Consider the following 13,151-nt stretch of genomic DNA (forward strand, 5'->3'; position numbering starts at 1 on the left):
TACCGAGAAAGTAAGATGACACAGTCCACAGGATGGGAGAAGGTCTTTGCAAAGAACATATCTGATAAGGTACTAGTACCCAGAATATATAAAGAACTCTTAAAATTCAACAGTAGAAAGACAAATATCCCAATTTAAAAATGGGCAAAGGATCTGAGTAGACATTTCCCCAAAAAGATATACAAATGGCCAATAAGCACATGAAAAGATGCTTACATCATTAGTCCTCAGAGAAATGCAAATCAAAACCACAATGAGATACCACTCCCCTCACTAGGATGGTTATGATCAAGAAAGACAGATAATAAATATTGGCAAGGACATCGAACTAGTGAAACTTTCTACATTGCCGGTTAGAATGTTAAATGGTGCAGCCATTTTGAAAAATAATTTGGCAGTTCCTCGAAGAGTTAAACATAGAGTTAACATATAACCCAGAAATTCCACTACTAGGTCTCTATCCATGAGAACTGAAATTATATGTCTATACAAAAACTTGTACATAGCTGTTTATACCAACATTATTCATAAGACTGAAAAATGGAAACAACCCAAATATCCATCAATTGATGAATGGAGAAACAAAATATGGTATATGCATACAGTGGAATATTATTTAGCGATTTAAAAAAATGAAACACTAATATATACTGCAACATGATTACCCTTGAAAACATTATGCCGAGTGAAAGAAGTTTGACAGAAAAGCCACATATTATATGATTCCATTCACATAAAACATCCAAAATGGTCAGTCCATAGAGACAGAAAATAGCTCAGTGGTTTTCAGGGTCTGGGGCCAGGGAAGAATAGAAAATTACTGCTAATAGAGATGGGGTGACTTTTGAGGGTAATAAAGAAAAAAGTTCTAGAATTAGATTATAAAGATCATTGTACAACTTCATGTGTATACTACAGACAACTGAATTATACACTTTCAAAGGGTAGATTTTATGGTATGTGAATAATATCTCAAAGAAAATATTAAAAGATAAATCCTGAACATGCTTGATGCTGGAAAGGTCTCCATGTCCAGAGGTCATGTCTCTCTTCAAACCTGGAATCGTGGGATAGCCTTTCTGGGCTGCAGCTGTAAATATGGCTAAACTTAAAACATTTTAGAAAATATTATACTTTTCTGTGGGGCAACTGGGGTATGGCTCATTTACCTCCCCACACTGTTCTTTCCTTTCGTTGGAATGATTGTTTATTTGTTTCCTTATTTAGGCATAAAGGAAATTGGCATAGTCAAGTATGCCATAGCATATTCAAACTATGAAATTAAATGACAATAAAATTCATCTAGATTATTTGATAATCAGCAAAACTATCGTAGCTAAAATAATGAAGAAATAATCCAAGAAGAGCATATGTTGGGAAAGGAATATTTGCTTAATTAAGAAAGGACTTTTTTCCCTAATTTCCTAGTGTTTCTCAATTGCATGACATGTTTTTCTTCACTATTTTTTTCTTTTTTGTTTGTTCCCTTAGGCCCCTATTACATTGCCTTCTCTCCAGACTGTAGTGCTTCTAGCCTTAATATTGAGTCGGGTAGATAAAATTCATTAGCTTTTGAATACCATAACTCGTTAGTGGAAAGCATGTTGAAATAAATTTGAAGTTTTGCATATTTAGAAGTAAGAGAAATGCTTCATGTTTTATGTTCAATACTGTATTCCTAAATTCATTAATATCTGTGTTTAATACTTTACTACTTATTACTGACACCAACACTGTGTTTTCACATTTGTGTATATCTGTTAACATTTTTAATTGAGTATTATTATCTATGCTTTGAGAGTATAGAAGTGGTAACTCCATGACATTTTGGGTAATTTAGCCTTTATTGTAAATTTCTTACAGACTTAATACTTTATTTGCTATAACAAAGGAAGTAATATTTATTGAAGATTAAGAATCATTGGGATGGTAAATGATAACTGTCACAAAGAGACTCCACTTTAGGTCCTCACCGGCGTCAAGTTTTTTGTTTGTTTGTTTATTTCTTGGAAACAGATCCTAAGAAGCATCAAAAAAAACCTTGTACTTACCAATGTCATAGCTCTTAGTTTTGGCTAATGAGAAGAGCAGATACTGAAAACAATGCTTTGGGAACAAGATGTTTGAAATTAGGCCTGAAAACAACGGACTGGCTTTTTCTTTGGGTTTTTTTTGTTTGTTTGTTTTGTTTTGTTTCTTAACATGTGATCCTGTGTATATTTTCTCCGGCTAGGCTTAAGAGCAGGACTAGCTGCCTCCATTGCTGGGAGTTCTATTATCAACAAAATGTTACTAGCAAACATTGACCCTTGTGGTGCGACGCCGTTTATTGACCCAGATCCAGATTCAGTGTAAGAAAATACTTTTGCACATGCTTTGTCTGGGCTTCTCTTGTTTCTGTCTTATCCTAATGTGACATTTTAAATGTATTACAATACATATGCTTCCACATACCAAAAGGATCATCAAAGCGTGTTGACCCATCTGAAATACAGCGGTTTCCATGATCTGCTCCTGGGGTAGGGCCCTTCCAACCTCCTGTCTGTCTCCGGTAGCGAGTCTGTGGTGGAATCAGGCCCTGCTCACTCTCTTGTCCCTGGAATATTTACTCACTGTCTCCTTCGTATCCACGTTGTTGCTATTCCCATCGGCCTCCTTTCTTAGTCTTGCCAAATCGATCATCATTCCACATCCAGCCTCTGAGTTTACTTATTTCAGGAAGCTTCTGGCCCACATCGACCTCTTCCTGTCTTAAACTGCTAAAAAATTGGGGGCAGTTCAATATACACTTACTTTTCCTTCCATATTTATTTTTGCCTTTATTGTACCTCATTTCTCTACTGATATCCTCAACGACAGTACCGTATTTTAAACTTTGTACTTTCCAAAGCACCTAGCAGAATGGATTAGAGCAAGTAGATTTTTGCTCAGTAACTATTTGCCCATTGATAAGAGTAGAAGTGGAAGCACCTTGCTAATGATAAAAAAAGAGGGGTATTGGCACCTGACTACAGGCCCCCACCCCGTTTGTGTGTGTGGTGAGGGGCTCATGTAGGAGAGAGAACTAAGATTTTGTTACAGTTAGTAGAAAAGCATTACCATGCCTCGGTCTCCATTTTGCCTTGCTCACCATCCCTTTATATGTTACCAAAACTTACATACATGTGCCGGGGTCATGCACATGGCCTGTGAATAAGAAGCAATTCCTGCTGAGCTTTACTCTCTATCAGGAAGGGAAGATTAAATGGTTTTAAGCGCTGTTTTGCGTATAAATTGTAATTTTATGAACCTGAAATTGACTTTTATGTACTTTTCCTTATTATCATAGAGATGGATATTCAGAAAAATGTGTCATGAACAATTACTTTGGGATTGGATTAGATGCAAAAATTTCATTAGAATTTAATAATAAGAGAGAGGAGCACCCTCAAAAATGCAGGTAATTTGGTAATAGTAATGTTATTACATGAAGGTAATTTTACTTTAATTTCATTTATTACTTCTTTTGCTCTCTCTGCTTTTAAAGAGTAGATAAATGATAGTCACTGAAATTACCTGCCAACGTATATTTTCAGGAGCCGAACTAAAAACTTGATGTGGTATGGAGTCCTTGGAACCCGGGAATTATTACAGAGGTCGTACAAGAATTTAGAACAGAGGGTTCAACTTGAGGTAAGTTCATTTGAAGTAAAGACATTTCATGTTGTCTCACTTTGTGGAGTGAATGTGGCCTAAATTCCTCTTGATTCGTGTTTAAACACAGAAGGGGAAAATGAAAGTAATTATCCACTGTCTACTAAAGAAGGTATAGACAGACACTAGATACGAGTGACACACTTAATTATGATTATCATTGGCTCCTGAAATTTGGATGACAATGTTGAGTCACAGGATCCCGTTGAGTCACAGGAGCCATGGGAGTACATTTATAGGAAAGCATTTTTAATGGATTTTCTCATTTAAGTTTTCAAATTCTGATCCAGCTGTATAATGCCTCAAGTTTCACGAATCCCTGAAAATAACATTCATCATAAATAGGACCTTTTAATATAAATGTATTTTTGTTCCAATTATTTCTAACAAGTTAGTAAAAGAAAAAGGAATTGTGAGCATTTAAGTTTTTTAGTATTTTTCACTAATTTAAATAAGAAATTAAGGACAGCAAAAGGTATTTAATCTCCTCCAATAACAGGAAAAACAAGGTTGGTGACATGGCTTTGGAAAGTCTACTGATTTCTGTGAATTAATGCTGATAGGCATGCCTTTCCTATCTTGTATATTTTTATAATCAGATATTTCTAATGAAGGGATATTCTGTTGCCCGAACAGTGAACAAATCCTAAGTCTACAGCTCATTGAATTAAACAGCATTATTATTGTGGGTATTACCTTAACACTGCAGACTAAAGAGGTGCCTGGCTCACTCGTTACCAGCTGAATGTTCCAGTAAAGATAAGCATCTTGCACCTTCCACTCTAGAGCATGACTGCTTGATCAGCTAGCTTGCTGTATCAATGCTTGTAAAATTAAGGTAGATGTTATTGGCTGAAAAGGTACAAAATCTGTAGGGTTCACACCTAGTAAACACTGTCCTTGTCAACCCCATCCCCAGATCATCTTGGGCTCTTTCCTATGTATTGTGCTGTAATCATTCATTTTCTTATCCATGTCCCTTAGCCGGCCACACTCTCCTTAAGGACAGGTAGGAAGTTACAGTCCTCTTTGTTATCCCCAGTGTCTTGCACAATTCCTGGCCCTGTCTCGAGGGAGAGATAGACAGGTACATAATCATTTTACCATCATTTGGTAAATACTGTGATTAAACCCTATAGCCAGCTATCTTTAAAATTTAAGGAACTATTGGGAATCAGAATGGTTGAATTGTCTTTATTTCTTCAGCTCTTCAGAAATAGTATTTCTAGCCTTTTCTACTGGTGGTCCAAATTTTAAACAAGACTGACTTACACAGCTGCATTTCTTTTACTCTCCATTGAACAGGGTTTCTTAACTCTTGGGCTGTGGACTCCTCTGGCCTGCTGGTAAAACCGTGGACCTCCTCCCTGAGTATTATTTTTAAATGCATGTACAAAAGATACCAATAATATTACAATAAATTAATGAAATTAAGAAATTTAGATGGAACTTACTTACGAAAATGTTCATTTTTCATAGCATTTATTTATAAATCTTGAAGACAGCTCCGAATTTTTTAATTTTTCAATTTATATTTTAGTTTTTAAATTTTTGTTTCTTCAAACTAAAAAAATTAAATCACCCATTTCTGTCATTTCCCATCCCTGCATCTTGTAACCACCAATCTCTTTAGTTATTCAAATTATATGCCTCCAGCTTTGTTCTTCTTTCTCAAGATTGCTTTGGTTATTTGGGGGGAGGGTTGTGGTTATATACAAATTTTAGGATTGTTTGTTGTAGTTCCGTGAAAAATGCCATTAGAATTTTGATAGGCATTGCATCAAATCTCTATATTGCTTTAGGTAGTATGGACATTTTAACAGTATTAATTCATTTAATCCATGAGCATGGACCATCTTTCTATTTACTTGTGGCTTCTTCAATTTCCTTCATTAACATCTTTTAGTTTTCAATATACAGGTCTTTCACCTCCTTGGTTAAATTTATTTCTAGGTATTTTATTCTTTTTGATACTATTATAAATGGGATTATTTTCTTAATTTCTCTTTCTGGTAGTTCATTATTGGTGTAAGGAAATGCATCAGATTTTTGTGTATTGATTTTGTATCCTGCGACTTTGTTTTATTAGTTCTAACCGTTTTTGAGGGAGTTTTCAGAGTTTTGTATATATAATATCATGTCATCTTCAAATAGTGACAGTTTTCCTTCCTCCTTTTCAATTTGAATGCCTTTTATTTATTTTTCTTGCCTAATTGCTCTGGCTAGGACTTCCAACAATATGTTGAAGAAAAGTGGTGAGAGTGAAAATCCTTGTCTTGTTCCTGATCTTAGAGGAAAAGCTTTCAGCTTTTCATCACGGAGTATTATGTTAGCTGTGGGCTTATCATATATGGCCTTTATTATAAAATCTTTAAGATTCCTCTGAATTGTTTTTTAAAATACTTGTTTTATATTTATAAAGATGGATATTTTTTCCATTTTCTTTAAGTTAGTTATATGATTTAAACATTTTCTAAAATGAGTTCATTGGTTTCAGAGAAAGTTTATTAAGTACTTAATAAACTTAGTTATTAAGTACTAAATACTTAATGTTCATTCCTTTAACAAATACACATTGAGCACCAGCTATGTGGCAGGAACAGCCCCTGGTGCTGGAATACAGTGTGGACCTTCGAATGTGTTTTCATGAAAAAGTAAAGGAAGGAATTGTAAAAAAAAAAAGCCTGTGCAGGTAAATCGAGTATAATGTATTCTCAGTTTTTCAAAATGGTTGAAAAATGGGTTCAAACAGAATTTTCATTTGTTCTAAAGACTGCAGATAATTTTGATTGGTCATTAAAATGCAGTTTTTATAAAGTTACATTAATTATTTTTAGTGCAAGAATTGTATGATGAAAATTAGCATTTAAGTGTGACATCTGCAGGCTTTACTCTTAAAATTAAGGCTTAAACCTTCTAGTCAGTAAAGAGTTTATTCACATGTCATGTATAATTACTTCTCCACCTATATGATATTTTTCCCTTACTTAAGTGACAATTTAATTTTCGTCTAAGTGATGAATTAACAGGCCTGGAGTATAAGATACTTACCAATGTACGTGTAGTGATTTTGGTTTGGGTTCTACTTGAAAAACTTAGTGTTTAGTTTTAGCAGTCACTACGCACCACCAAAATACCATGAGTTGTGAGAGATTCTGGATGAGATGATTAGAACGCAGAGTTCCACCCTCACAGAAGCTGCTTTCAATAGAATGCTTAAAATAAGTACAAAGATAACCATAATACAAGTGAGAATATCATCAGTGACCTGGGGAAAAAAAACTTTAAGAAAAGTACTGCCTGATTTTGGTTGAAAGAAGAGGTAAAAATATTTTTTTGGTTTAGTTTGGTTTTCTGTAACAATTTTTGCTATAGCTATTTACACTTTAAAAATTTTTTATTTAAAAAAATAAGATAAAGGTAATGTGTAGGAATATATTTACAGGAGAGCACACATTACCAACACATTTTCCTCCATCATCCCTTGTCTTTGGTATTCTTATGGCTTCCAACCTAGTGGTTTTGCTCCTTATATGTAACCTCTAAGCTTTTTCCCTTACAGTGTGATGGGCAGTATATTCCTCTCCCCAGTCTGCAAGGAATAGCAGTGTTGAACATTCCCAGCTATGCCGGAGGCACCAACTTTTGGGGTGGAACTAAAGAGGATGATGTAAGTATTTCCTTGCTCTTTCCAGATTCTAGAGGCTGTCCACGTTCCTTGACTTGTGGCTCCTTCCGCCATCTGCAAACCCAACCAAGGCAGCTTGAGCCCTTCTCACATTACATCATGCTGCTCTCCTCCTCCGCCTCCCTCTGCTACTTTTAATACCCCTGTGATTACACTGGGCCCGCCCACGTCATCCAGGATAGCCTCCCCAGCTCAAGGTCTCTAATTTGATCCCATCTGCAAAGTCTCTTTTGTTACATAAGGTAACACGCACAGGTCCTAGGGATTCGAACATGGACATTGTTGGGGTGGAGAGGGGGGTGTTAGTCTACCTATCAAAATATCTTTCTTTACTTTCAATTTTCTAAATTTATGTGTTATTATTTTTTTTATTTTTAGAAATGTTAAGAAGGCTTATTTCGCCATTGAGGTTTAGGCTATTTTTGATTGCTTTTTATAGTTTCCTATAATAAAAGGAAAAAACCAACCTAACAAATGTAATTATTCTAAAAATAATATTTAAAAAGAGAGGGCACAATTGTTAAAGTGTATGTAACATAAAAATGAGAAGTGTTATCACTATCTTGTGTGAATAGTCACACACACTGAATGATAGGCCCTCTGATTTGAGGCTTATAACGGTTCCCACTGATCCATTTTCTCAAGGCTTTTAAATAAACAGACAGGGATTAAAGTAAATTGGAAAGTATTTGTAATTTTCATGATATGAATATATTCCAGTCCTATTGGTATATAAAAACTAACATTAAGCAGTCAGTGTTTTTCTCAGCGTTTCACTTCTCTTAAATATTTTAAGAGGAAGAAATCAGTGAGATTAAGCTCAATAAAGCTACCCTTCCTTGAACATTAACTAGGTAGCCAGACACTGTTCTGAGAGCTACACATGCATTATTTCATACCTACAATTTTTATCTAAATTTTACCAATGAAGAAACTAACAGTAAGCGCACACAGTTAATAAGTAGCAGGGACAGAGTCTAAAGCTAGGCAGGCTGATAACAAAAATGATAAGAAATTATGAATGTTTGCACATTTGCCTCTTGATATTTCAGTGAAAGTTTTAATTAGGATACTACTTTATACTGAATAATTTTTTTCAGAGGCATAATTATTTATGAATAGTAAAAAGAGTAAAGCGGACAAAGTACTACAGGTGAAATTAAAATTTTTAGGTTAAATTAATTTTGTGAAAATGCGGTTAACCTCAAAGCAAAGTAAGCCTACGTGCTTTTTATCTCCTGAGGTTTCTATTTCCCATATTCTCCAATGCTCTAAAAAGCTCTTGTATTATATGAAGATATAAAGCACATCTACATACTGCGTGTAATCGTGAAAGATTTCCCTCAGAACACACCTAGTGAATTGGATCAATACCTGCACGCTCTTTAGCTTTAACCTTATGAAGTCTGTATCACCTTTCAGGTTTTTTAGGTTCCTTAAAATTACGTGCTTTATTTTATCAAGACATCTGAGTTATGTCTGAACAGATATTTAATATGTTTCATACCAAGATGAATCATTTGGAAATATAACAGTTTACTAGCCCCAAGAGTGCTTTATAAGGGGCATGAATATTATAGCCACATGGGTCCTAAACTCTTTTTTTTATTATGTTTGTTTGAAGATACGCGTTAGTGATTTTTTTTGTCCTTGGATTGTCATGTCCTAGTAACATTAACTTACTTTTCTGCTTACTATTTTTATGTCCTTTTAAAACTATGCCTATTGCAGAGTTTACCTTGCTTGATGCGCCACTTTACTTAAACCTTAGTTTCATTAGTTGAAGTGTAATGTAGTTTTTCCTTTCAGATATTTGCTGCACCATCATTTGATGACAAGATCCTGGAAGTCGTTGCAATATTCGACAGTGTGCAAATGGCAGTTTCAAGGGTCATTAAACTGCAGCATCATCGAATAGCCCAGGTTTGTTTTTCTCATTGGACCTGACCCTCACTACCTGGGCCACTGGGGAGCTATTTCAAATGACTCCTGTGTATTCACCTATAAAATATTGACTCTCTTGTTGTGTTAGTTATTGCTGTGCTGTCGTAAGTGGGAAAGAATGGACCATGGTCAAGTGTGAATGCAGGCTGCGTGTCAACTCCCCAGGAGGATTTGAACTCTTAACAGAACTTGTTTTATTTCAGTGCCGTACAGTAAAAATCACTATACTTGGTGATGAGGGCGTCCCCGTGCAGGTGGATGGTGAGGCGTGGGTCCAGCCTCCAGGCATTATCAAAATCGTGCACAAAAACAGGGCTCAGATGCTCACAAGGGACAGGGTATGTGACCACAAATATTCTAGATTTTTATCAAGCCTTTTTAAAAAATGTTAAATTGTTATGAAAAAATAGAAGCCAAGGAAAAAAGATTTAAATTGTCTCTTAAATCTGACAGTGAAGCCATTGTGGTTTTAAATATGAACAAATATTTCTATAGTTTTTTAAAAAAATTAATGGATTAAGTTTTTTTACATCTACAGAAAAATTGAGCAGCAAGTGCAGAGAATTCTAATTCTGTTCCCACACACCTAATCTCCTCCTCAGAAAACACATAATTTCTTCTATTGTTTAGCATCTTGTATAAGTACATTTATTACAGTTGATGAGCCAATCATTGACACATTGTTATTAACTCAAATCCGTAGTTTACATTACTGTTGGTGGGGTACGTTCTGTGGGTTTTGACAGATGTATGATCACTTGTATCCACCACTACAGAATGATAACAGAATAGTTTCACTGCCCTAAAAATGTCTTACCCACCTTTCCACATCCCTCCCTGCCTTACCCCCGCCTCTGGCAACCACTGATCTTTACAGTATCTCTATAGTTTTGCCTTTTCCAAAATATGCATTTTTAATGTAACACACATAAAAAATAAGACTGCCTATATCTATCCTATTATGCATATAATAGTAAAGATTAAAGCTGTCTTTTTTTTTTTTTTGCTTTTTAGCAATATATTCACCATCATCGATTACATTTCTCTTTATTTATTGCAATACACTGGGAAAGTATATTTTTCGTACTTACGATTTATTTCATGAGGTGCTATTTAGAAAAAAGCAATAGTAGTTTCAAAGTCATTCATATAATATCTAAATACACATTTATTTGGACCTCAGAACTCTAACAGTTCATTGTAATATTGATTTTAAATAGGCTTTCGAAAGCACTCTAAAATCGTGGGAAGACAAACAGAAGTGTGATTCGGGTAAACCCGTCCTTCGGACCCATTTGTACATCCAGCATGCTGTTGACTTGGCATCGGAGGAGGTGTCGCAGATGCAGCTGTGCTCCCAGGCTGCAGAGGAGCTCATCACCAGGTGGGGCGGTCCTGCTGGCTTGTGGGCTGAGAGTGCTGGTCTGGGCCACTTGTTTGATTGGCTTTAGTACATCATTTCTGTTGTTTGGGGTATCTGAAAGAGATGCATTTACTCTCCTCCATTTTTCACCTCAACACTGGCTGCTTCCCGTCATCAGGGCCCCTCCAACAAGGGCGTCTTCACCCCTGTGTCCTGCACAGAGCAGACCTGGGACTTCCCGAAGCACGTGGGAGCTTGCCTGATGTACCCACCACACAGCACTCTCCGTTACTGTTTATTTCCCCAGTTTATACACAGTCTTCACACCACACGACTCACTTATACATTGCTTATAATTATTAATTAAATGTTGATGGAATGTTGAAGGAAATAGAAACATTAATTAACCCCGCTCCCGAGGACAGGCAGGGGGTGAGGATGGGGGCCGGGGAGAAGAGTCCAAGAATCAGTCTCCGACAAACGTATCACAGATTGCAAGACTACACAAATTAATTTTAGTAGGCAGGGAAGAGATAAACACCAAGTTTTATGAGTGTAAAATAGATCAAAGTCAGCATGGCCGGGAGTAAACTTCAGAAGGAAGGTGGGACCATGGACAAGTTTCTTATTTCCTCTTTACCTAAATCTTCTCTACCAGATGGGGATAGTAAGAGCCACCTTATCAGGTCGCTGTGAATGGTAACTGAGACACGCCGTGGACAGCCCTCTGTAACATACCGTGTCTGGTGTTCAGTAATGGTAGCTGTTACATTCTTCCGGCACCTTCATCTGGTCACTGATTAAAATGTAGAGAAGGAACAGAAGAAAAACAAAGCTCAGTGGCACTAGGGGCGCACTCTCTCGCTTTCCCCTCCTCCTCCGCCCGCTGCTCTCCCCTCTCATTCTTTATTCTCCTCTTTAGATATTTGTCAGACGCCTAGAATACACTGGACATTAGAGAGAGAAAAGATACACACTCCCTACTGCTAGAAAACAAGATTCAAAATTAGAATAAAGTATGATAACTGCCAAGTACTGAGTAGCTTATATAAACATAGGGAAAATGACTATTAGCTAAATCCACCTAACTGCATTACTGTCCATCTTAACTTCTCATTCACAGCGATAGTAGTTTTAGAGTAAATACGCCTCTTTTAGGTTCTACGGACAACTTCTATGGATTCCAATTTACAGTGCCCTCCCCACACCGATTTATTGAAGTATAATTGATACAAAAATTGTATGTATAATATTTAAGGTATACAATGTGATGACTTGATATATGTATACACTGTAAAAAGGTTACTGCAATCAAGCTAATACATACATTATGGAAAACAGTATGGAGGTTCCTCAAAAAAAACATAAAATAGAACTACAGCATTTTCTTGAAACCAAAATATGCTCCCTTGAAACCAAAATACACTTCCTATATTATCATCCTGTCAACTAACCAAATAACCTTATTTAAAAAAAAAAAAAAAAGAAGTAAAGCTTGGCCAGACTTGGTTTTGGTCAGACTAGTTTGGTTCCCCATCTGTTGTTTTAAATTTTGCAAAAGATGAAAATCAGGCTTACTCGTCAGCTTTCACAATTTATTCATTCAATATTTAACAAGTATTTTTGAGCCTCTTCTGTGTGCCAGCCACTGTTTTTGGCACCGCATTTGGCACTGTGTTGCAGCCTCACTTCTTAATTTACTGGCAGAGGAGTAGGAGGGAGAAGTGTGGCTGAAGCACTGTCACAGGTCACTCGGTGGGCACTGTGGTCACACGGGATGCCAGAGGGAGGCAGTGAGCGGCGGCCACCTGGAGGAAGTGGTCTGTCCGCTGAGTCTTGAGAGAAGAGTAAGAGAAGGCGCTAGCTCAGCATGGGAGCAAAGGCCCAGGGAGTGTGAGGGCCTGGTGCTTTCTGAAAAGCTCAGGAGTTTGGGGTGACTGACACATTGGCATGGTGTATTTGAGAGTGTGGAAAATGTTGGAGAGCTGAGGAGGGCCACATCTTTATCAGGGTGTTTTCAGAAACGGTGGGGAGCGCTGTCTGCAAGGCAGCAAAGATGGCGCAGGGAGGGTCTTGATAGGAAACGGTGGCTTGAGGCAGGAGAGACGGAAGGAGAAGAGCGATTGAAGATGGGTTGGGATCTGAAACTGGGAAATGGGTGTGAATTAGGAGACGGGATGACTCTCAGGCTTCTGGTGAATGGCTGGCTGGATGGTGGCCTTTTGACGGAGCCATAATAATACTCAGGAAGAGGAGCAGACTCTGAGAGCATGAGGGGTTCCATGTCGGACTACAGAATTTCAGTCACGTTATAAATACCTACGAGTTTCGGTTGGCAGTTGAAAATGTTGACCTGAAGTTGATTTACCTCTTTCGCTTTCTTCGAAAATTAGAATAACATTTACTCATCTCTGTTCTTCTAATAAATAACCTATTCTTCATGATTTCTCAAGGTCATTGGTA

At 36.8% G+C, this 13,151-nt stretch overlaps 1 protein-coding gene across 1 annotated transcript in view; it reads left to right on the top strand.

Moving 5' to 3' along the window:
- DGKH (diacylglycerol kinase eta) overlaps positions 1-13,151 on the top strand; it is an 81,868-nt gene that overhangs the window by 53,469 nt on the left and 15,248 nt on the right. Inside the window, exons 13-19 of the mRNA XM_019650366.1 lie at positions 2,234-2,351; positions 3,329-3,439; positions 3,576-3,672; positions 7,256-7,363; positions 9,191-9,304; positions 9,529-9,663; positions 10,546-10,709. Of these exons, the coding sequence (XP_019505911.1) occupies positions 2,234-2,351; positions 3,329-3,439; positions 3,576-3,672; positions 7,256-7,363; positions 9,191-9,304; positions 9,529-9,663; positions 10,546-10,709 (847 nt within the window). The remainder of the gene's footprint in view (positions 1-2,233; positions 2,352-3,328; positions 3,440-3,575; positions 3,673-7,255; positions 7,364-9,190; positions 9,305-9,528; positions 9,664-10,545; positions 10,710-13,151) is intronic.

Source organism: Hipposideros armiger, unplaced genomic scaffold (assembly GCF_001890085.2).
Source record: "Hipposideros armiger isolate ML-2016 unplaced genomic scaffold, ASM189008v1 scaffold_140, whole genome shotgun sequence".
NCBI classification, from domain to species: Eukaryota; Metazoa; Chordata; class Mammalia; order Chiroptera; family Hipposideridae; genus Hipposideros; species Hipposideros armiger.